This window comes from Zonotrichia albicollis, chromosome 6 (genome assembly GCF_047830755.1).
Source record: "Zonotrichia albicollis isolate bZonAlb1 chromosome 6, bZonAlb1.hap1, whole genome shotgun sequence".
In the NCBI taxonomy this organism is placed as follows: domain Eukaryota; kingdom Metazoa; phylum Chordata; class Aves; order Passeriformes; family Passerellidae; genus Zonotrichia; species Zonotrichia albicollis.
Window position 1 is genome coordinate 30,568,088 of NC_133824.1, and position 23,769 is coordinate 30,591,856.

Here is a 23,769-nt window from a genome sequence, read left to right on the forward strand (position 1 = left end):
ACTCTCTTTTCCTGTCATTCTCCATGTATTTTACAGCCATCAGTCAATCCAGTTGACTGCTTAGAGGAACTGGAACGTTTGACATCAGAGGTGCTGCAGCCCCTTCTCAGCCAGCCAGCGGTAGACAGCATGTGGGACTTGCTCAGGTAAAACCATTCCACTGCTAAGATGCTCTTGTCAGAAGCTAAAGGAGCCCCATTTCTGTACTGTACTGTGTGACAGCTCTCTCCTCTCTCTCTTTTCCCTGTGCAAAATGCCCCAGGTATGGGAATTGGAGTGCAGTAGGGCTGTGTCTACACCCTGCTTTGTCCTCTCACCCCTCACAGAAAAGGCATGATGGTTGCAGAGGTTTGCAGCTCCTTCTTTTCTACTGATGCTGCTGCATCTCTGCTTCGCCATGTAGCTGGGGTTTTCATGTCAATTTCAGATTATTTTAGTCACTCTTGGTTTTGATTCTTCTTTGGTTTACTGGTCTAAAAAAAATAGCACAAGTAGAATTAGTTGAGTTGCTCTTACATGACGAGGTGAGTGTGTTCATGTACTGTTCCTGCGCTCTGTGTGGCGCTGCTTATATGAAAGAATTTACTAGACTGAAATCTTCAAGCTCCTGCAGAGCTTCACTAGGGCTTTGAAAACCCCTGCAGAGAAGTGCAAGAACAGACACCAAACTGTTCTTCCAGACATTTGGATAACATAAGCTCTGGCTCTGGGAACAGTTAAGCACTGCAGATATTCTGTCTTTGCTGTAGAGGGAGCCTCCTTACTAGGCTGTAGCTAATCTTCTGGACTGAGGAGTCTAAAAGGCATGACTTGCAGTCAGAGAGGCTTCCCTCTGCCTCTGACAGCATCTGATATAAAGGGCACTTGAAACTTTTGTTTTCAAGTGGTATTTGAATGGCCACCAAGCAGTTTGACCCATGTTCTTTATTGACTGAAACTGAGCTCTGAAGCTCTTTGCATCAGAGTTTCCAACACAAGAGCATTCATTAGACCCTTCTCTGCCTATCCTGGCAGTCTGAAGACAGTGGATTTGGTCAGGCTGTAAAATCTCATCCACAAGAATTCTTGCTGTTAATACTGGCTGGTAAAAAACAGAGTCAGCTGATCTCTGCCCAAATATTTTAACAATTTTGACTTAAACTTTACGGGCAGTTTAGGTCCAGGAGTTCAGGGTACTTTGTGAGTCCCACATGTGTTTATCCATCTCCTACATGTAATACCAGTGGTAGAAACAGCAATACCTTTAAGCAATTTGTTTTCTGCCATAGAGTAATCATATGGATCTTTGACAGGGTTTGCCCTATCACCCCATTACCATTCAGCAGCTTGCTTGTAATCACTCTCCTTTGTGGCAGTCTTACCTATATACAGACATGATGTATCTACTCTGGGCCTGCAAGCACTGCTGGTGTGGGAATTTGTAGTTTCACCTGCAAGGAACACACACGCCAGTAGTGGTCTGCACAGTCATGTCCATGTACATTAAAGCTATGTTCTTTCTGAATACAGTTTTAAAATATGCATTTCATTAGTACATAAAGGGCAGCATTTTTGCAAAGTCAGTTTTAGATATAAGCTGGCTTTTTGGTGTTGCCTACAAGTTTATTATTGAAATGTCTTGAGTGGGTGGGCAGCCTTATTAGCCTGGTGTGCGTATGTATGTGGGGAACAATGTATTTTTTTAAATCAAAGGTCCAACACTTCAATGTATTTGACATCAGAGATGCATCACTGCATCGGTATTTCTGCTCATCATGACCAATTTAGCTGGAGAGTTCCTGACAAATCCCTGGCATTAGCTTGTATGGCAGTAGTGCTTGGTGTACCAGCTGAGACACTGGCTTTTTGCTTTCACTGTCTTCAGGGTTTCCATTTTACTGCAATGTGTGGTACAGTTCAGATGGATAGCAACATTTCAACAAGATAATTCCTCAGCACTATGAATGCTTTTGACCTAACCCCTCTCTGTTTATTTCTTCACACAGGCCATGTTCTGCTTTGTGCAACCCTCTGTCCTGTTCCCCAGCACCGGAATCTGTCAGCAGCATTGCATCTCTGAGCTGCACTGGAGGCAAACCTCCTTTAAGCCTTGTTGGCTCCAAGTCACCTTTCCCCTTCCTCACTGCCCTCTTATTTCTCATCAATAACATCACTCACATTCACAAGGGCCTGACCAGCAAGGTGAGAATAAACCTTTTCACTGCAAATTCTAGGTGAATGATGGTAAACCTGTGAGAGAGGTTAATATTTGTACCTTCCCAGGCATAAAAGAGATATTAGAAGGACTGCTAAAAGCAAATTGTTGTGCATTTTTATTTTAAAAATACTAAAGTATTATAGAGAGAAACAGCCTGACTTTCAGAACAAATGGGATGAGGATCAGAAAAATGTCTTTGAATTCCAATTTCAGTTGACACCAGGAAGCTGGAATTACAGAGCAGGTGATGCTTAAAGGATGTATTTATAACAAATGTTGAGAAGAGTTGAATAGCTGTTGTTTGGCTAAGCAAAATATAAAACTTGAGTGTCAGTGGAGGAAAAGCATGGTTGAAGCATATATGACAAAGAAAAATGGGGTAATATTAAAGAGAATGAGTGCTACTGAAGGAGGTCCTTCCTACTTTGGTTTGTTCCGAATTTTTAGAATGAGTGAGTTATCGAAGGTTTCAGACTCTAAAGAACAAATGTCCGAGCTCTAGAAAGATGGAATATGTAGCATAAGCTTTCTCAAAGCCTTCCTCTGTGACCTTATGTTGAATTAGCTGATCGACTACTGATGGAGATATCTGGCCAGATGAGGGAAAAACATTTTAAGCCACTGGCCAGATTTCTGCCTTACAGAACATTACAGAAAATGTAGGCAGTGACTGTTGATTGTCTGTGATGGGGATGGTCACAATGGATGCAGGTGAGCATCCATCACCTGAGGAAGAAAAGCAGATGTTTATTAGGCTATTTTTAAATATGGCTTTTGGAGTAGCCAACAGGAATTGTCATGTGAGAGGAAGTAGGGGAGGGCCTTGGATAGGGTTGTGTTTTGCTTTCCTCCAAACACAAACAGTCTTAATATTATTTGTCTCCACTTGTGATTCCTTTATAGTATAGCTCTGTGCTGGGCTTCAGAGGCTTGAAGGATTATCTGCATCAAAGCTGGCAGACTGGACCTCCCTCTGTGACTCCCTCATCTGCGTGGATCCTGCGCTATGAATATCACCTGCAGTACTTTGTGTTAGCGTTGGCTCGGAGAATGGTATCGTTATCAGTCCTTTCATTTCTTTCCCCCAAGGAACTGACTTCACTGGCAGCTGGTCTTCATGTCCCTGTTCTTTCTTGTACCTGACTTAGGTCTGGCAATTCTTCTGCTGACTTTTATGATCCATTAGCAAGTAATATCTTTCCAGTTACTGATGTGGGAGTTTAGTTCCAAAATACTTTGGATGGAAAAACTATATTTTTTCCTTTCTTTGGGATAAAATAAGAACAAAGTTTTCAACTGTGTTGCTAAAAAAAAATATCTGACTATCTAAGGCAGTCACGGGAAGCAGAAATATCTCTTGGTTTGAATGCTGCCAGCTCTTGCAGTCTGCCTGAGTCTTTCACTTTGCGAGATCTGTCTTGTTTGACCCTCCTGTCCGTGTTGATTGTCTTGTTGACAAATGCTTTTATCTGTTGTTTTCTTTCCTGTACAGGCAGGCACTTGTCCGGATTACGCCCAGCATGCCTCACTCCATCACTGTGTTGCCATGGCATTGCTAAGCCGTCTGTTGCCAGGGAGTGAGCATCTGGCTCACGAGGTCCTACTGGATCTTGCCTTTAATCCAGAGTTTCTTCCGTAAGCTTTGCATTTTTTCCTTTTTCTAGTCTGGTACATGGGAAAACATGGGGAAAATGGAAAAAACACATTGGCATAGCAATTTTGTCGTAATTTTTGGCCTTAAATGGGGCCTGTAGTTAAATTTTATTTACTGGCTTATTCTTCTGGCATGGAGCCTTCTAATCAGCCAAGCACAGTGGTTGCATATTTTTCTCTGTTGAAGCGCTGTTGAGAAACGTGACCAGTTTCTTTTGATTTCCTTGGTGACAAGGTTGTGTGATTCCTGATAGAACTGATCCTCCCTAAGGCCTAGCATCTTCCATCCTGAGAATCAGGAGTCTAGAAAATAAATGAGAATTTGACATAGCCTAAAAGCTCAATGAATCTTCCTCACACTCAAAATAATCCAGTTTGCTGATTTGACAAATGCCATATCTTCCACTTTACACTGGAAGAACTTATGAGCATCTCAAATATGAATCCTCTCATATCTGGGCAATGAGATGGTAGCAGTTTATCTTGTTCATCTCAAACTGTTTTAAATTAGCCATGGTGCATCCCTGTAGGAGGTTGAACCAAGGTGCTGCAAGGAGGTACCTTGTTTTTTCAGGAATAAGGAAAATTTTTTAGTAGATTTGTGTGGTGATGTTTTGGTTTTTTTTGTTGGGTCAACAAAATGGTGGGTCTTTGGTCTGAGATTGTGGCATATGGATTTGACAAACACTCTCCACATGCACAGTTTCTATCAGTCTGTATGGCTCCCCTGACCTTGCCACTGTCAGCTGCTAAGTTCTGTTTTGAGAATTGTCTTACTGGTTTGTGTAGGCCGTATCTGATATGCAGTATTTCATCTCAGCACTCTCATGTCCATGTTGATAAGTAGGCTGCCTCTCTGAATAGGGCTTTCGGACTCCGCACTAGACTGGCATTCTGTGGAGGGTTTTCATGGCACAGCTTCAGTGTTGCTGACTCCAAATGTAGTTCTGTGAGTTATGTCTAAATACCAAGGTAGCTGATGCTTTACAGGCCCTCTGTATTAGAATAGCTCAATGATGTAGAAAGTACTGCACTGTACTGCCTGTACTACTCTTCCTGTTCCAGGAAGACTGTAGAGGTGAATAAATGTGATATGTTGTTTGTTTGGCATTTCAGGTTTTGTTTGTTTGTTTGTTTCTTAAACTGTTGTCTTTACCTTACAGTGAAGGGAAAGCTGGTGGGCCAGAAGCAGCTGACTTCTCTGATATTCTGCATCTGGGCACCAGTGCCAAACTGGCACAGCCTGGCTCTGCAGCAGCATTTCTGCCAAGGGTTACTCGTGGTGCCCTGCTGAGAGAATCATACCAGAATCTGCCTTCCATTCGTTCCTGCTACCTCTCCCACTTTGTCCACTTGCAGCCCACCCTTATGCGTTCTCAGGCATCCTACCAAGGGCAGAATTACCTCATCCAGTCAATGCTGCTTCCTGAGGTCAAAGGGCCCATCCTGCCTTCAGACTGGCCATTCTTTCCACTTATCAGCCTCTACAACAAAGTGACTAATGCAGAGACACGTGGGGCCATACTGAACTCTCTGCCACTTGATCTCATCAACACTGTGACCTGGAACCTGCAGTGGGTCTTGTTGCTGGAAACCTGGCGTTCTAAAATCCTCCAGAGCATCCCAACTGCTGCCAAACTTGCACGGCTTATGTGTGTCTTCCTTACGGGCAGTGACCTCTTTCTAGAAGCACCAATCCATCGCTACACAGCTGCCCTTCTCTCTGTGTATTGCCAACCCAAGGTCCTGGACTCTCTGAACCTGGATGCTCCTCTCCCTGGTTTGGCATCCTTCCATGATCTCTATATAAGTCTCCTGGAGCAATTTGAGGGTGTCTCCTTTGGAGATCCACTCTTTGGAGTCTTTGTTCTTCTACCTCTACAGAAGCGTTTCAGTGTTCATCTGCGTCTCTCTGTTTTTGGGGAGCACACAAATATCCTGCGGGCGCTGGGAGTGCCGTTACAGCAGGTAATCCTGGCTTATGGTAATTGCCTGTCACTGTGTATTTCTGTGTTACTGCACTCTTGCCTGTGACTCTCCAACCTTGATTTGTGTGGGTATGTGGAGGACAGGAGCTGTAAAATTGCTCAGTCTTCACTGGAAACTGTCCCAAACCTTGCTTGGATTAACCATTGAGAACCTTCTAATTTATGGAAGGGCTGGTCGCGCCCTGTGTTGTGCTAGCAATTACCTTTCCCTTAAATAAGTATTTTCACACCTTGGTGGAAACTTTTTCCTTGTCCATGCATAGACAAATAGTCATTTTCCCTCTCAAGCATCTTTCCACATATAGTTATCCCAGAGTTGTGCTCTGCTGAGTAACAGCAAGAAAATTTGATCTGTCAAGTGTAGGGCTGCGTTTCTTTTGAGTGAGCAGAGCGCAAGGGATAGAATTTAGCAGTGCTGTCAAAAATACTCTGTCTTCTTACTTTATAAGTGCTCATCTTATCTATGCCAAAAATCAGCTGCAGGGATAGGACCAGTAAAACATCTCTCTATAAAGTTGATGAGGTCTTGACAAGACATCACATCAGTCAGGGTGTGCCTTAGCAGCTCTGCTGCAAATGGGGGTCATGCCGCTGGGGTAACATCGCGTTACAGGGGGGCATGCACAAGGAAGGGCTCGAGAAGTTAATGACCCTAGAAGTCATTAACTTCCTCTCACCACTTAGACCCTGACAAAAATTGTAATGTTGCCTCTGGATGGGTTTGTTGCAGTTTCCTGTGCCTCTTGAGCGCTACACTTCCCCTCCTGAGGATAACCTGAATCTCCTGCGACTCTACTTCCGAACGCTGGTCACTGGTGCGCTGCGCCACACCTGGTGCCCTGTTCTGTACCTGGTGGCCGTGGCTCATGTGAACAGTTTCATTTTCTCCCAAGAAAGCACAACACAGGTAGGTAATGGATAGCAGAGCTTCAGGGCTGCAGTCTTTGGGTTTTGCATCTGCTCTCCCTGTAAGTCCAGTGTACCTTGCAATGAATCACTGACCTTTGGGACTTGAAAACAAAGATTATAAGCAAATATATTGAGGACTCATCAGCTATTTGAGGATCCACATACAAGGCAGCAGCTTTTGTTCATTATATCCTAATGTATTTGCATTAATGGTAGCTAGTCCTACCTAAATCTTTGAGGTCAGCAATTATGGGTTCTGTGGTGTGGGGGGAAGAATAAGAAAGGTGATCACCCAGAGAGAGCTTGTAATAGATTTGGCCTCCACCTTATCAGTCTTAAGGTGCAAAGTCTTTTCTTTGACTTTGCCTAAGTAACCAAGCAGAAGCCCTCCTATGGCCTTGAGGCCTCTGTCAGTGAATAGTTGTGCTAACAAGACTTCACCTCTGATCTGCAATTCATCCTGAAGGTTGAGAAGTCAGCTGCGATTCAGATCAGGGAAAGAAGCAGAGAGGCGGGATTTAAGTGATAAGACATCTCAGGCACTTTCTGCTGGAACAAGCTGCTCATCATTATAATGAATAAGTCATCCTGGAGTGCTGTATGCCCCTGGGCAAAGGTGTTACTGCACCATATTAAGGAAAGTACGTGTGTGTTTTGTTCCCAGGAGACAGATGCTGCTCGGAAAAGCATGCTGCGGAAGACGTGGCTGTTGGTGGATGAGGTAGGATTTGTAAGATTCAGCTTGTGCTGCTGGGAATTAAGTTTTCCATATGTGTTAGTCTTACAGACTTATATTTGGCTTTGAAATTTGTGTTTAATTATGTTGCTAATTTGACAATGAGAGGAGATTAGCAGCAGGATTTTGGCCTGGAATATCTGTAAATACGCTTAACCGGTTCTTGTAGTAATTGACCTCAAAACACTGAGACTGTTGCAACCTAGATGAATCTCCTCTGCTGTATTTCCTTGCCTCTTGTCCAAGCAGCTTTATATCTGGATAGCTAGAGATATTAGAGGGATGATTGTCGCACAATTATGAACAGGTGGGCAGCAGTGATCTTTCTTAACTCTTAGTTGGATGCTTCCCCTGAAAAGAACAGGACAGATGTAAAGTTTCTCTTTTTTCAAGGAGCTTGCCAAAATCTCTCCTTTGTGGGACAGAGCTGGGTCATTTGACCCTCTGTGATTTGTGTCCAGGGTAAATTATTAGATGATACTCGAAAATCCACTTCAGTTTCTGGCAAGAAGTCATTGCGAGGGGCTGTTGAGAAGAAAATGGAGTTGCGTTTGGAAATCTCATGCAAAAAAAAGTGAATTTTAGTGGGAGAAACTTGCCTTTTACAGCTCTTCTATTGAAGATTATGTAATTAAATATCTTGGGCATGATGGAATTATTCTGTTTGCAGATTTGCTGTGTTGTGTTCGAGATGGTGGAAAAGATTAGATGCCTTTCTGTTTCATTTTTCAGAACTTGAAAAAGCACCTGCTGTACTACAGACTGGTGAATGCAGAGAGTCCTTTGGGATTTGACCTTTATGAGCAGCTCCCTCCCATGCGACTGAGGTGCCTGCAGAAAGTGACACAGAAAGATATTACAGAGAATGCACCAGTGCTAGACTCATAGCAAAGCACTTCAGCAAGAAGAGGGCCAAGGTGAAGAATGGAAAAGCTCAATTATACTTCACTGATGAAACTACTTTCAGTTCAGATGGTTTTAGTGTTTTACCTGGATGCTCTTGGCAACTTTGCCTAGTGAGGCACTAGTAAAATGCTCCCATCCCTGCAGAACATACATGGTGTCAAGATATGCCAGCATGTGTGTGACCTCTCTGTTATGGATGTTGGAGCATTTTCCTTCAAGTTGTTCTGCTTCTTCCCAGAGGAGGCGAGAATGTGTCTGAAAGGCACTGGAATGCTGAATAAACTGAAGGAACTGGAAAAGCTGTTTTGTTCACTCAGGCTGGAAACTGGGTTCTCAAGATAATGTCTCTTTTCCCCAGATCCCTCCATTGCTTTTTTTGTACCTTGGATTTTGAATGGTCCTTTTCTCACACTACTCCCTGCAAACAGAATGACAGTGTGACAGGGAGGAATCTGATCCTGAGAGGTTTTTTTTAACATGCACATACAAGCAGTTTCTCCAAGGTAATGTTCTGTGCATATGCTCAGTAACACAGATGTATTGTGTCAGACCTCTAAGAAACAGGAGTTCCTAGTGCAGAGGTACAAACACTGAATATTCTCCCTTGGCTGGCTTTCAGATGGTCTCTAAACTGCTTTCCTTTCTCTCTTAATTTGGTTACATGTATAACAAGATCAAAAATAATTTTTTTTGCAGGCCAGAATGCTGGCAGTAACCATCCCTCATTAGAGAAAAAAAAAGTATCTGCTTTAGTTAGAATATGTCTTGGTTGCCGTCTGAGAAGAATGCAATTTAAATTTTGAAGTGGAGTTTCCTAGCTCAAACCTAATTTTAAAAATGTCTAATTTGATCCCACTTCTACATCCAAATTCTGAATTGCAGCCTCAGACACAAGGTCTGCAAATACAGAGCCCTAAAAGGCTCACTACAAGTGCCACATCAAGTCCAGAATTTCCTCTAGGTGTATGCTCTCACTGGGTGTTTTCTTTATATTTTTGCTTGGTCACTCTGGCAGGCTTTTGTTGGCAGAACTTGACTTTTATGAGCAAAACTTTTTAAAGAGATTTCTGATGTTTTGTTTTTATGAATAAGTTCCTCTGGAAGGTGCAGGGTGATATCTGGTCTGAAGAGCTCAGCCTCTGTCTTTACCTATCAAACAGGCCAAGCTGGCTTCCCTCTGAAGAAACCAGGCCTGTGTTAACCTTGCTCCAGGGAATGTCCCAGCAGGAGTGAGAATCACTGTTAATAGGGCCACTGTGACTGAAATTGTTCATACAAGAAACAAATTCCAACTTAATAGAATCAAAGAATCATTGAGTTTGGAAAAGAAAAGACCTTGTGTCCAACCATAATACGGTATCTTTCTTTCACCTGACAGTAAAGTGTTGCTGGCTCCTCAAATGCCTGCATAATCATATAGGGCTTAGGGCATTTGTGACTGATGCTGTCTTTGTATTTGTACTAAGTGTACCAGTCCCCTTCCTTAGGTTGCCAGAAAATAGCCAGTTTCATCTTTTTTTCCCTTAATTACAGATGGGAAATGGACAGAACTGCAGTTTCTTTCCAATCTCTTTTTTTTCTTTTTTTTGTCCTCCCTTTTGATCCAGGGTTTCTATCTGCAGCAGTTCAGTGTCATGTAAAATTACAAAACCACAGTGGTCTAACAGGATTTTTTTATTGCTGTTAATTATTTTTAAAGTATTTTATGTGATTAAAAGTTTAATCAAAGTCATTCAAGTTTTAATCTGTCTAGATGGTGAGAGCCCAGCAGTTGTCTTTCTGAGCAATGGATGGTAAAACTGAAGGACTCCTAGCTGCCCATTTAAGAGCAGCCTTCTTCAAGGACTTTACCTTTTGCTTTTCAGACCATCAGTTATAAAATCCCTTCCAGTCCTTTGTGGCATGCAAAATTAAATTTTGTAATGTGTACAGGATGTAAATAAATATTTTGATAGCTCTACAGGAGTGTTTTTAAACTTTGAGAATACTTTGTTTGAGTCTTTCTTGAATTTGGATAGTTCTCTTTGCAGTTTATCAATATCTCGGGACAGCTGCTGCCTTAAAGAGTTCTCCTAAACTTGGGAGCTCTGTAAGAAAGTTCCTCAAGCCAAAAATTCCATCCTGCTTATCTGGTGGGTCTGTAACACATTGTACCAAATCCTGTGTGTACTTGGGGAAGGTGCAGGCTGGTATGGTGTGATTTGACACGTGCCCCAGGTGGGAGGACTGCCCACAGATGGTATTTGAAGTTATGATGCAAGTATCAGCAGTGGAGAGAAGGTAAAGAACGAATCCCAAATATTTCTGCAGGCACAGTGGTACACAGAAAATTCCAAGGATGCTGCACGTGTGCTGTAAGCTTTCAAAACATTGACTGTCACTTGAGATGGTACATTAATTTTTTTAAGGCTTTCAGCAATTTTATATGGGATTTCTCCACAGAACGCTAGAGGGCATTGTTTTATCTAGTTTAAATTTGTTTTATCTTGTTCAAGTTTGCAAGATTTCTCAGCCTCAGTGCTGTTGGGACCTGAAGAAAAAACAACCACCCTTATAAATTGTTGGAATTTTCTGCATTTTTTATTTTTGCATATACTTTTGGAGCAAGTGTGGAGAATTAAATATTTAATGTGGTGGGTTGCTAAGAACCATACAGTGCTTTGACAGCAGGAGCATTTTTGAAAAATCATGGTACAGTGAATGTGAAGTTTTAACTTAAGCTGAATGCAGTCTGAGACAGGACCAAAGCATGCCCATTCTGTTCATCCAGTTTAATCCTGGTCATGGTAAGTGAGGAGATGAAGGAAATTTAACTGTCCAAAAAAAATGGCTGTGACTTCTTGACTCCTTACTGAATGCTTAAGATTTCTTTGAGAAGGAAATAATTCTGCTGAAATAGGACCACAGAAAGGTTCCTGGTGTTGAAGTGGTTCTAACTCAGAAGAACATATGTTGTCTGGTATCTCTCATCAGAAGTCAACAAAACCAGCAACAACAGCTGTAGGGATTCGTGCCTGTCTTTTAATTCCTAAAAAGGGCACCCCATTTTCTGGTCCTTTGTGGCTAGAATATGCTTGGTTTCATCCAAGCTACTGATGATGTCCCATGTGGATAACAGTGGAATCTCTGTTGGTACAAATTTATCGCGTGCTGGAAGGCAGCAGCAATGTGGTTTTAAAAGAAAATGCCTGATTGGACTGAAGATGAGTTGAAGATAATCCTTTTAGCATTGCTGTTGAGTAGGCAGGTGAAAGGGTGGAGCTGTCAGAGGTTTGCATCCTATGACTTTAATAACATTTTACTGAATTTTCCTTTGCATTTTGAAGGGGAAGAAAGAGTTCTCCGATCAGCTTGGAAGCATGTCCTTTTGTGCCTAGAAGAAATGGAGCTGATTTGTGATTCTTCAACTATGTGAATGGTTTGAAGTCCTGGAGTTTAGAATCCATATGTGGTGACTTGGCTCACTTTACTGAGTAGGGATGGCTCCCAAAAAGATGTAAGCAGCTTGGCAGCTGACACACTGAGGTAGGACAAGGCCTGACAGAACAAAGTAAAGGGTTAGGCAGTAAAGAAATCAAAGCAGGACTGAAGCCAAACTGCATGGGAACTCTTTAACAGTACATATAAAACATTATGTAATTGAAGGACTTTCATTCCACTGTATCTGTCAGTTTGACAGTGGAATTTAATATTCCATTTCTAGACTAATGCACTCTGTCTGGCCACTTAATGCCAGGCAAACCCTAAACACCTTCTGCTGATGAAGTCATGGACAGAGGAAGCCATAAGATGTGGATGTATAAATACACTGTGGGTCAGACAAGCACGTCACTTTTAGTGTCAGACATAAAGTAGAGCAGAAAGTCATGTTAATCATTGCTTTTACTTCTTCCTATTTCTGCAAAAGTTTTGGAAATTTCTCACTGATGAAGTGATGCTGCTTCCAGCTGATGGTCATGTTTGGGAGGCAAAAACATGTTTATTCCCCTTGGCCTATGGAAGCTCATATCAGCTTCACATTCACAAAGCTGGCTTTCTGGTGTTCCTTGTTTAAATAATTTTATGGTCATTTACTGGCCTTTGTCCTAGTTTTTTTAAACTGGCTTCTCCTCTCCCTTTGAATGAAGAATGTGCAGGGAAGCCCGGCTCACAGAACTGCTGTGTTTTGCATAGTTAAGTGGTGGTTGTAAGCAAAGATAAGTTTGCCACAGTGTGCTCCCCTCCCTGTCTTTATTGAGATAATCTTGAGTCGGGAGCCAGCTCAACAATGCTGTGTTTAGGTTTCTGGCCAGCTGCAGCACCGAGAGCTCCAGCTCAGCTGAGGTCGGTGCTGAAGGAGCAGGCACTGCACGCCTGTATTGTGAGTCTCCAGCCACTCCTGGCCCCAGCAATAGCTCTGTGCAGGTTAAATGAACAGAGGGCATTTTACACCAAACTACACCTGGCCCATCTTCAGGCCCAGTTCTTTATTTGTAGGTGGGGTGTAACCAGCAGATGCCTATGGCTCCAGAAAGCAGATGACTGTCCCATTAATCTGTGCCTGGGCAACTTTCTGCAGTATGTTGTTGACTATTGAGCAACCAGCTCATAAACCCAGTCAGGGCAATAAATAATATATAAATATAATATAATAAATATCCTGGGGGTACTGTACATGAACTTTAGAACCAAGTCTAAAGCATAGGGGGAAGGCTCGATGCACTCATCCCCTGCCCTGATCCCACCTGGAGGACAAACCAGACCAGCGGTGTTACTCCTTGTTATAAAGCAGCAGCTTGTCCTGGCCACAACAAAAATGGGACTTGTGTGATGTACAGGTACCACTGATGTCAAAGCACAGCCCCATACATGACAGTGTGTGCTGAGACCTGAGGCATTAGTTGATGATTAAGGCTGGAGGAAAGTTTTGTGGAACAATCTGGTGCTGGGAGCCTGTCCTGAGGGGCAGCAGCTGTGGGAACACCTGGGCCCAGCTCCAGCCCTCAGGGAGCGCGGGAAGGGGCCAGCAGCAGCAGCATCCACGGCAGTAAATGCCATGATCCGTGCCTTTTATCTGCTTGTCTGGAGCGTGGGTGCCTGGCCAAGGTCTGTGGAGAACATGGATCAGGTTGGTAGAGTTAAACTACGTATGTCTTGTGCTGGGACTGATTTGGTTGTTGTCTTTTTGGGTCTGTGCTGACAGCGCTGCCTCAGGTTTTCCCCAGGGAAGGAGGGAGGCCTGCCCGAGTCCTGAGCCTGGTGGCCATCTGCCCTCAGCAAGGGCTCACTTTGGAGTGATTTGGGGGCTCTGGCAGGATTGTTTGCTATGGAAAAAGGAGGCAGGAGAAGCCCAACCCTTGTGGTAACTGAAGGGACAGGACTGCAAGTGCTGGAGGTCCTGCCACAGCACAGCCTTGTTCCCTAACCATGGTGACCGGTCTGGAGCTTTGGGCAGGGCCAAAGAGAAGGACTGAGTAAGCTGGTGGGCTTGTAGGGTGACTTGGCATTTGCTTCTGGGTCTCTCAGGTTGAGAGGAGTTTTGTGATTCCTCTTCTCTCTTCAGTTTCCTTCAGTACTCAACTGTGTTCCATTTTTCTTGTCCTTCACTAGACTCTCCTTCCCTCAGTTTGCCTTTTTATTTTTAATTTTCCACTGTTATAGCAACTCCTAGTTCCCTGTTGGATTTTCTCACTCTTTTGCAGAAGCAATCAGTAATTCAACAGTTAAACTGGAGAACTGAGATGTTGTTACTGAGTTTGAGGTGGAAGCTCACATCTCTTGAGTTGTTCATCTGAAGGCCTGGGCAGATGTCCATAAATAACATGCACAACATGCCCACTTGGAAACCTTACAGCAAAGAAGTCTGTAACTTTACTTTTAAGACTCAAATTGCCGTCTGGTGTAAGCACAGCACACCATTTGGGTCTGATCTGTCAGATATTTGATGACACTTTAGCAATTAATGTATTGGATCTGTCTTCTGAAAGGGAGACTGACACTTGTGTATCAAGTGACTATTTACTGTTACTGCTTCAACCATGGTAAACTTTTGCCTCAAAAAATGATTATATCCAAAACAGTATTCCAGGTTTCCTCAGTGCATTTTCTTAGCAGCTTTCAGCACAATGCATGTTCTGGGAGAGTCTTTAGTATCTTCCAAGGAGCAGGAAGTGCAAAGAGCTCTGAATTAAATTCAGGTATCACATTGCTGGCAGTGAATTGTAGTTTAAGAGGGATGTAACACACCATGATGATACAATGACAATCACTAGGAAGGTATGTTGTTAGCATCTTTCACAAAAAAAGCAGCTTGCCAGTCCTGGCATCTATGTATCTTTCAATATAGATTATAAAAAACAAATTTAGAATGATACAAAAGTTTCCTAAAACCATCATGCATCTCTTGTCTCTGACATGAGTGTCAGCTCACTCAAAAAATGCTAGTTGTGCTGCCACCCAGAAGACACCACAGATGGTGGCTCATTTTTGTTCCTCTTGTCTGCTGTAAGATTGATCATGTTTGGATTGATGAAATTATTTGGGCAGGAGCTGCCATTGCTCTCCTCCTGTCTGTCCACTGTTAAGAGAAGTGGGAGGAAAGGGGATATAAAATATACTTTTTAGTGTCGTTCTCTCTTTGGTACTGTTCTATTAACACTTAAAATATTTATGGAGGACAGTGTGGGCTTGCTGTCCATGCTTCCTTGCAATGAGCTCTTATCAGCAAGCTTTATATTTTATAGCCATTTCTGGGCTTGTATTTTTTTGGTAGTGCTACAATTTGCAAGTTGAAGTTGGGTGCAGAACTCTGGATATTTGTATTCAGCAGTGGTTAAATTACTGCTCCTGTGCAATGCAAGTCAGAGGTTTTCATTCTCACTGTACACTGGTGCCATGAAGACCAAACATTGCAGTTTGAAAAGTTGGAAAAGTTAGCAGGTGCCCACCTGCATTTTGCAGAGCTTCTCTAGAGTTAGTATATTATTGCCAACATTCTTTTAGGGAAAACAAATTTTCTTCTTGTATGAGTCTCTTGCTACCAAGATGTGATTATGCAACCTCTCAATTTTGCAATTTAACTTTCTCTTTGAAAAATCAACTTTTGCTTACTGCTTTCTCTAGTTACTTATTTTAGTGATTCCTATGCTAGCTGCAAATGGAAGAAAGAAGCAATAAGTCTACAGCTAGCATGGCATTTTGGGCCTCTGTTTAAACAGAAAATGCAATTTTATAGTCAGACTAAACCCTTGCCGTGAACAGATCCTTCTGGGAACAATGTTAAGGTGCATGGGATATAAGTAGGTGATTAGTGACAGCCAGCACATCTTCACTAAAAGCAAATGGTGCCTGATGAATTTGGAGGACTACGATGGGGTTATGGCATTGGTAGATTAAGAGAAGAGCACTGACATCACCCACTTGGGCTTGTGCAAAGCATTTGACACTGTCCCAGATGACATCCTTGTCTCTAAACTGGAGAGACAGGGATTTGATAGATGGACCATTTGGTGGATAAGGAATTGCCTGGATGGTCATGGAGAAAATATGATACACTCCAGAAAGACAAATAGCCTGAGGCTAAGGTAATTTTTCATTATGTGGGAGACCCCAATCACTGTGTTAACAGCTCTTCTAATGTGAAAGCTTTTCCAGATTTTCTGAGGTTTCCACTTTTCATGTCACTGACAAAATTGTATCCAAAATGGAATTCTTATTTTCTGGTTCATCCTCACCAGACTGTTTATGAAAAATTAATTGTTATAGGAAAAATGTTCTCAGAGTGTGATCAATGTATTTTGTGGCTTAGTTCAGGCTTCTTTTTTATTAACCACATGTTCTTCCAACAAACTGTACTAAATCAGTAACTGGAGAATATTCCCACAATCTCATTACAGCATGCCATAAGCTAAACTTTACCAGTGCCTTTTTGGCTTGTGAGGCTTTCCCCAGTGTGAGGAACAAGAAAGAGTGAGCATAAGGGTCCTGTTGGGGTGGTGCTCTCTTAATTTTGGTGGGGTTGTGTTCTCTTGACTCCAGTGCGCAACTGTTTTACCAGAAAAATATTGCATGCATCAAAAAAGGTGCTCCTGTTCTGTAGGCTCATCAAAGATCAAGTGTCACTGTGAGTAATGACTTTTTCTTGGATCCTTTTGCATAAATTTGGCTTGGCTTTTGGTTACATAGTCAGACTGCTGAGGAAAGTAGATAGTGAAGATCAGGAAAATGGTAACCTACACATTTTTGGGGAGGAAACCTTAGGTATTTTTCTCTGACAAGATGGAGGTGAGAGCATCTCTGCAATCATCTGCATATAAGCCTTGATCTCTTTCCCAGGCAATCCAGTCTTCGTTCTTAGTGGGAGTGGAATCATGGCCTCTGTTTAGTAAAACAAAGGACTGTGTGAGGTACCTGCTGTAAATTCAGGTAACTGTGATTGAGTGATGCTTTGATAACAAGCTTTCATTTTCATTTGCAAAATAATAACATAGTTGCCTTGACAGATGGGTGGGAACAGATAGCTCAATTCAATATAAACCTTGACTGAGGCACCCTGACACTGGCACTCTTATGTGTGTGCATGCGTGCTTGTGTTAAAACACTGTCTCTCAAAGCTTAATCTTTCTGGTGACAGACATGATTGTCCTCTTACGTTTTTATTACAGTAAAAATCCACACTATTTTACTACATCCATATTTCAAGTCTTCCGTAGCTTGAGCTGTGTGCCTTCAGGATTTTATTGCTGCTTTATTCCTCTAAGAGATAATTATTGACTGTTTTGGCTAACTCTTACTGAATAGCACAGTTGATGTGTGTGATTTTGGTTTTGTCTGCTCTCTCATCTGCTCTGGATGGATGGATTTTCATATGGAATGCACTCCGAGAAGTTTGGGGCATCTTGTGGTGCTACTTGTCAAGAACTTTTGAAAACAGGGCATGTTATGAAACCTCCTGAGTGGAAGCTGGAAGCTCTACTTGGAAAGGACTTGTGTTTCCCTTAAATGCCTGTCAAAGAGCCCTATCTTTAGGTTTTGAAAATTTAGTGGTTTGGACCTCCTGTAGTTTCACCTGCTGCCCATTGATGTGTTCAGTAGCCATAATTGAGTAGCCATAATGTGTTCAGTAGCCATAATCCAACTGTCTCAGTCTTGCCCCTTTGAATCTTGTTCCACAGGCTTATTCAGTGGCATAGGTATAAAAACATTCTGCTCTTCTGCTTTTTTCATTTATTTGTTAGTTCTCACAATTTGGGAACTTCTAATTTCTGGCTACTCTAGTGTGAAAAGGGTTTCATGCAAACTGAATTGTGCTGAACATGGTAATGAATGCCTTTTCCATTTGTTGTTGTTTAGGAATGGTACTCCAACATTCAGTGCTCCCACTGAGACTCTCCCAAACCAGATGCTGCTTGTTCCTCTTCCTCCCCACTCTGATTGAAAGCACAAAAGGCAGAGATCATGGTTTGAGATAAGAGCAATGCTGGAAACAGCCATGAGATAAGAAAACAAACAGGAGCAGCAGCAATATTAATAACAAGAGTTATAATATAGGTATAGGACAAAGAAACGACAAATACCAACTGGCTCTTCTCTACTACTCAGAGTCCCTTTCTCCACCCTACTAATGATGTGAGGTGGTACCAAATAATATTAGGGTCTGGCCACACCACGCTCCTGGCTACTGTAAAAAATTAACCCTGTTGTGGCTGAAACTAGGCCACCAGGGCACTTTGCATGTCCAAGTTCCTTAACACATACTGAGGTTCATAACCCCCATGTAGGAGTGGCAGTGAGTGCATATAAAAAGACCACTTTATCTAATGCTGAGATAGGGAGGACTCTTTTAGTATATTACTGCCCACAGAAATGCCACAAACTATTTTAGCCTGTAGAACAGAGTGCTGTATTTAGATAAATCTGTAAGATTGATTTAGGTAGTTACCTAAATTGGATTGTCTCCAGGCCAGTCGGATTAAGAACCCGCTTTTTGCAGAAAGTGTTATGAGGCCTTTAATGATCATACAAGGTCAGGACCCGGTTTTATGTCTCATCTGAAAGACCATGAACTTAAAACTACTGATCTGTCACTGTCTGATCTATCTGTTCTAGAGACTGCTTTATTTTAGAAGAGATTTGTGTAGCCAGGAGTCTAAATGCCATCAAAGCTTTTAGTCTTTGCTCTGTTCCTTGCCTGAGGAAGTTTCTAACAAGTTTTTATTATGAAATATTGTCTTAGTTTGATTTTCCTTTTTCATGGCAGGCCAAAATGAGGCTGCAAAAAATATTTTGTGGTTTGTGTGTCTGTCATCTGCTGTACTGTGCATGGAACTGCCTACTGATCTGTGCCTGAAAAGTAGTTAATTTCTGGGTTGTTTAGGAGGGTTATGCAGCTCTCAATACTTTTTCTGGCTAAGTTCATCTTTCTGCCTACATGGCCACCTCTCTGTAAGGCCACTCATTCCCCCTTTACTGTAAAACTGCAGCCACAGCAAACAGCATAAATGTAGCAGGAATGTGTAGACTCTGCCAGTCCTGCTTTATGTATGGCACAGGTAACTGGATTCTGGTGCTTCTGTACCCATGTTAAAAATCCCTCTACTTGTTATAAAAGCAAAATCTTTCAGCACAGTAGCTGCACTCTGAAAAGGCATGTGTGAGGAGGTTAAAGAAGCTCTCCTTCTCCACTATTCTCATCATATTATATGTAACTTAACCAGTTTTTTCCTTTATGTTAGCACCCAGCTCATAACCTAGTTGTTTATGTGGTGTGGCCATCTGATTCCCACCCTCTCCCATACATCTTTACCTGTGCCCATACAATTTCCACATTGCCCTCAAAGGCACACTCACTGTAGTGCTGCTTGATAGCACAGAAGTGTGTGTTCCTGTGGTTGCTGTCAAGAGCCTGTTTGGCCTGCAGCAGGGAAAGGTGTCTGTGCCAGATCTTATCTGAGATGGGAGAAAATGGACAGAAAAAAGTGCTTTCCTCTTTCAGAGCGTCCAACGAATGAGCTGTGCCAAGTTTTTCCATCGATACATTGCAAAGTTTTGCCTAGACCAAAAAAGACCTTGCTTCGCGTCATCTTTGCTTTTAGCAGCTTCATTTTAGCAGCAGCAGAGGAGATTAAATTGAAATCAGAAGGTCTTAATTTCAAAGAGAAGTAAATTTGTTCAGAAACAAAAGGCTTTTCTCTCTCGAGTCACCAATATATTACAACTCTTGATTGGATTTGGAAGCTAATTAGGATGCCTCAGTTATATGGCTGGCTGGCAGTCTGGGTAATCTCATCACTGATGTGCCCATGACTGGCAGACTGTGAGCTGGTCACACCATACTGTTTGACTCATGGATTCTGAAGGTCAAATGCAACAGCCTTGCTTGAGGGACTTGGTTGGCACCAGCAGTGAAAACGGATACACTACAGGAGTTCATAGTGAAATGTAGAAACAAATCAGTCCTTTCTGAAGAGGTGGGTGGAGAAGGAAGCCAAGTACACAAAATGAAAATATAACTGGTGGTATTGTACATTAGTCAGAGTTTTTGAATCATCTGGGGAAGTTATGCCAGCCAAGCCTACTTGTCTAGAGGAAATTTCTTGTCTCAGAGCTGAGGTCACAGAGCAAACCTGAAGGGCTTGTTCAAGTTTTTGTGACCTGTGCATTCTGCTGTTTAGAACAGAACAGAGTAATCAAGTTTCCTGACCAGTTCTGGGCTGACCAAAGTAAAGCAGTTTATTAAGGGCATTGTCCAAAGGCCTTTTGAACACTGTCAGGCTGTGGAATTGAACACCTCTGTAGGAAGCTTGTTCCAGGGGTTGACCAAACTCTCTTGGTAAATCAGTGTTTTCTAATGTCCAGCCTGGACCTCCTCTGGTGCAGTTTTGAGCCCCATTCACATGTCCCTGTCTCTGCATCACAGGGAGAAGAGCTCAGCACCTCCCCCCTGTCCCTTCCTCAGGAAGCTGTAGAGAGCAATGTTGTCACCCTGCAGCCTCTTTTCTCCAAGCCAGATAAACCCAAACTCCTCAGGACATTCCAGCCCCTTCACCAGCTTTGCTGCCATGCCCTGGACATGTTTAAGGATCTTCACTTGCTTCTTGAATTATGAAGCCTAAACTATGCACAATATTCAAGGTGAGGCTGCACCAGTGCTGAATGCAGCAGGGTATCTATGTATATTCCCCTGCAATGCCTCTTGTCCCTCAGGAGTCAACAGAACCTCTCAGTTTGGTACCATTAACAAACTTTCTAATGGTGCATTCAACTCCTGAATCCACATTCTTGACAAATATATTGAGCAAAAAGGGGCCTGGAATGAGCCCTGAGAAACACCTTTAAAGCTGATGCCTCAAAATTTGATCCTTGACTTGCCCACCCTCCCCAAGTTTTTGTTTCCCCCTGTGCCCAGCATATCTTGAGGCAGACTATAAACACTAATACACTGAGTAACTTGTTGCCTGTTTGGAATGGTTTGCTTCTTTCTCTTGTTTGACAGATGAGAAAATACAGCACAAACTGCAGGGACTGCTCTTGCTCAGTCTTTAGGATCCTGGGGAGGTGCATCTGCCACCATGACTGACTCCCAAGTGGCTGTTGCTGCAAGTGCACACAAGGGCATTCCAGCTCAAGTATGTTGAAAGACTAATTCCTTCAGGAAGGAGTTCTGGGGGAATCCTGCAGTCCAGTCAAATTGAAACTGTGTGACAGAACAGAAAGCAAATGTATGGAGTGCTTTGTGTTCCATGGGAAGTGGGGAGTGAGTAGAAGAGAAGTGGGCCTCTATTTGTGTCTCTGCTGAGACAATAGCTCTGCTATTTCTGCCATGTCTGCTCAGTCTGGTTGGAGCCAGCTGGCCAGTTACACGTCCCTACTGGCCATGGAGCATCCTGCTCCTCTGGTGTGCCTCTCCATAAAACAGGGAAAGGCATGGGAGGCTGAAATGGACAAGTGGGGGATGTCTGTGTAGGGAAATGGTAAATAGCAGCAATGAGGCTGAGGAGCAGAGTCCTGGACAGGCACAAGTATTGCTGAAGGGCTCGTTCTGTGCAAGGCCTTGACTAATGACTGGGGAAACAACAAATAGCCCATTAGTTCACTGATGCTGCTAATGTGGAAAGTGGTGTTGAGTACCACATAAATACAAAGGCAACTAAAATGTTGAGATCTGGACAGAAGTCAATACAACAGGATTCAAACAGGGGAGATCATATGAAAACATGCCTTAACTAAAACAATAAACTTGTTCAAAAAGGGGTTGAGAGTGGTCAGCCTGGTCTCCTTAGGAATCAAGTGCCAGCTGAAGCCGTTGGGCTTGGGTGTGCACACTGGCCTCTTCCCAGGGATTGAGGTAACAACAAGATGTGTTATTTTACGCAGTTTGGAGCTGCCATCCAAATGACATTCCATGACAAAACTCCCCTGAGCAAAATTGCTCTCTGAATGAGTAGAGAGAATTTCAAGTACAGAGTCCAGTGCAATATTTCAAATGTGATGATGTGGTCTTTTGGGTAGAGTTCAGAAAAGAGTCAGAGAGACTGTAGAACAATGAGGACCAATTCTGGAATGCTGAAAGGAACAAAGTAGGTAGTTGCTAGGCTGTACACAAATAATGAAAATAAAATGAGCAATTTTATAACAGCTTGTAGCCAAAAGAAGAGGAGAAATAATAAAGACAAACTGTTTAGAGAGAAGTGTTCCCAGAAGAGTAGTGGGGATTAGTGGGAGCAAAATTTGCACAGAAATCATCCCTACTGTTTGTCGTTTTGTTTTGAGTAAAGGACTTGTACAGAGAAGGCCTAAGGCATCTTATGCTACAGTAGTCAAAGTTCCAGAAATTCTCTGATTAGCTAGAGAGACTAGAAGTAAACTTGAAGATGCAGTTTCCTTGTGTGGAATGTGTTTGGAGGCATTCTTTTCTTCTGCTTGAGAATAAAAAAACCCTTAAAGAGCAGTGACTCCTCTTGGATCCTTCCCATTTCCACTTTGATTGTTTGTTTTCTTTTTTTTTTTGGCTGGAATGATACCTCCCCTTCAGTGTATATGTCGATGAGGTGTTCGGGTACAAACGTGTTTTGCCAGAAGACCTCAGGCACATCAAGCTGCAGCAAAAGGACATGTTGTGGTACCAGATTGTGTGGCACTGCAAATCCTCTCTGGACTGAAGTGCACAGTTCATGCTGATTTGCCTGAGTGGTTCCTGGAGGCAGTCCATACACTTCAGAGGCTGTGCTGGTAAATAACACCACTTCATCTCTTCAAAGGATCATGGACATATTTGTTTTCTTAACAAGTTATTTTCTCTGACTAGGAAGGGCAATGCTTTCTTTCCTTTCAAATGTCCCCGAGCTTTTGGTTGATCTTTTGGCCATCTGTTTTTCCAGAGGTGATCTTACAGCACTTGGCCTCTCCTATTTTTCTCTGTTCTCTGTAACCTGCTCTGTGGAGTGCCAGGATGGAGGGGTTGTGTCCTTGTGCCCCAAACACCTTTGTGTCAGTCTATTCCACCTAATTGGTGCAGTTGGTTTTGTTTGATGGAATAATTGCAAACTCACTTACTATGCCTAGGGCAGGGGCAGGAAGAAATCCATCTTTTATGTCATTAGAAATACAGACAAAAAAACCCAATCCAAACCAGATTCCCTTGAGGGTATCTGTGGCTTTTAATGTCATTTACACGTAGCTTGATTTTTGCTAATCAACAAACTGTTTGTTTAGGGCTCTTAAATGAACCTTCAGCTTCAAGGGCTGCTGCTGAAAGAAGGGAGAAAGGAAAAGGGCAGAAGAATAATGTGTAATGCCATGAGGATATTCATGTGAATTGTTCTTTTTTTTTTTTTATGCTAGAGGAGCTGCTCTACTTTGTAATCCTCAAGCAGCTCCTCTGTCATTTGCAAGGTCAGGATTTTCTGGCTCACTTGGAGAGGATGCTCTCTGACCAATGAGGCATGAAATAGCAGTTGGAGAAGGGCTTGATAAATATTGATTCAGAAATTGCCATGGCTGCTGACTTTGCAATTGGCTTTTTTACCCAGCAAAAGGAGGAGGAATGGAAAGAAGTTGTCCATTTCTCAGTGATGGTGGCACATGCATTTTTAACACCACCCTAGATATTTGAGGGGAAAGGGTTTGAAAGCTCAGCCCAGTAAGTTTTTTAGGATGGCATTAATCCATCACAGCAGATTAGACTTTGGAATCCTTCCTGCTGCCAGGAGCCTTCCCTTCTTAGTTTCATTAGACCCTGTGTAGATGGCTACACTGTCCCTCCAGGAGGAGGAAAGTTTCCCAATGCAAGCAGGATAGGCATTTTGCTGCTTTGGGGAGTATCTGTACAGTGTTCAGGCTAAAATGAGTACACACTCTCTGTGCTCTAAGTTGAATGAATTTTGTCTCTCTTAGCCAGCTCT

At 42.7% G+C, this 23,769-nt stretch overlaps 1 protein-coding gene across 4 annotated transcripts in view; it reads left to right on the forward strand.

Annotated features, from left to right (window-relative positions):
- RPAP1 (RNA polymerase II associated protein 1) overlaps nt 1–10,374 on the forward strand; it is a 38,979-nt gene extending 28,605 nt beyond the window's left edge. For all 4 annotated transcript variants that reach the window (XM_005480012.3, XM_074543015.1, XM_074543014.1 and 1 more), the window contains exons 18-25: nt 37–146; nt 1,986–2,181; nt 3,101–3,250; nt 3,690–3,832; nt 5,014–5,818; nt 6,569–6,745; nt 7,412–7,468; nt 8,216–10,374. In XM_005480012.3, the coding sequence (XP_005480069.2) occupies nt 37–146; nt 1,986–2,181; nt 3,101–3,250; nt 3,690–3,832; nt 5,014–5,818; nt 6,569–6,745; nt 7,412–7,468; nt 8,216–8,371 (1,794 nt within the window). In that variant the 3' untranslated portion in view covers nt 8,372–10,374. The remainder of the gene's footprint in view (nt 1–36; nt 147–1,985; nt 2,182–3,100; nt 3,251–3,689; nt 3,833–5,013; nt 5,819–6,568; nt 6,746–7,411; nt 7,469–8,215) is intronic.
- Nucleotides 10,375–23,769: the final 13,395 nt, after the last annotated feature.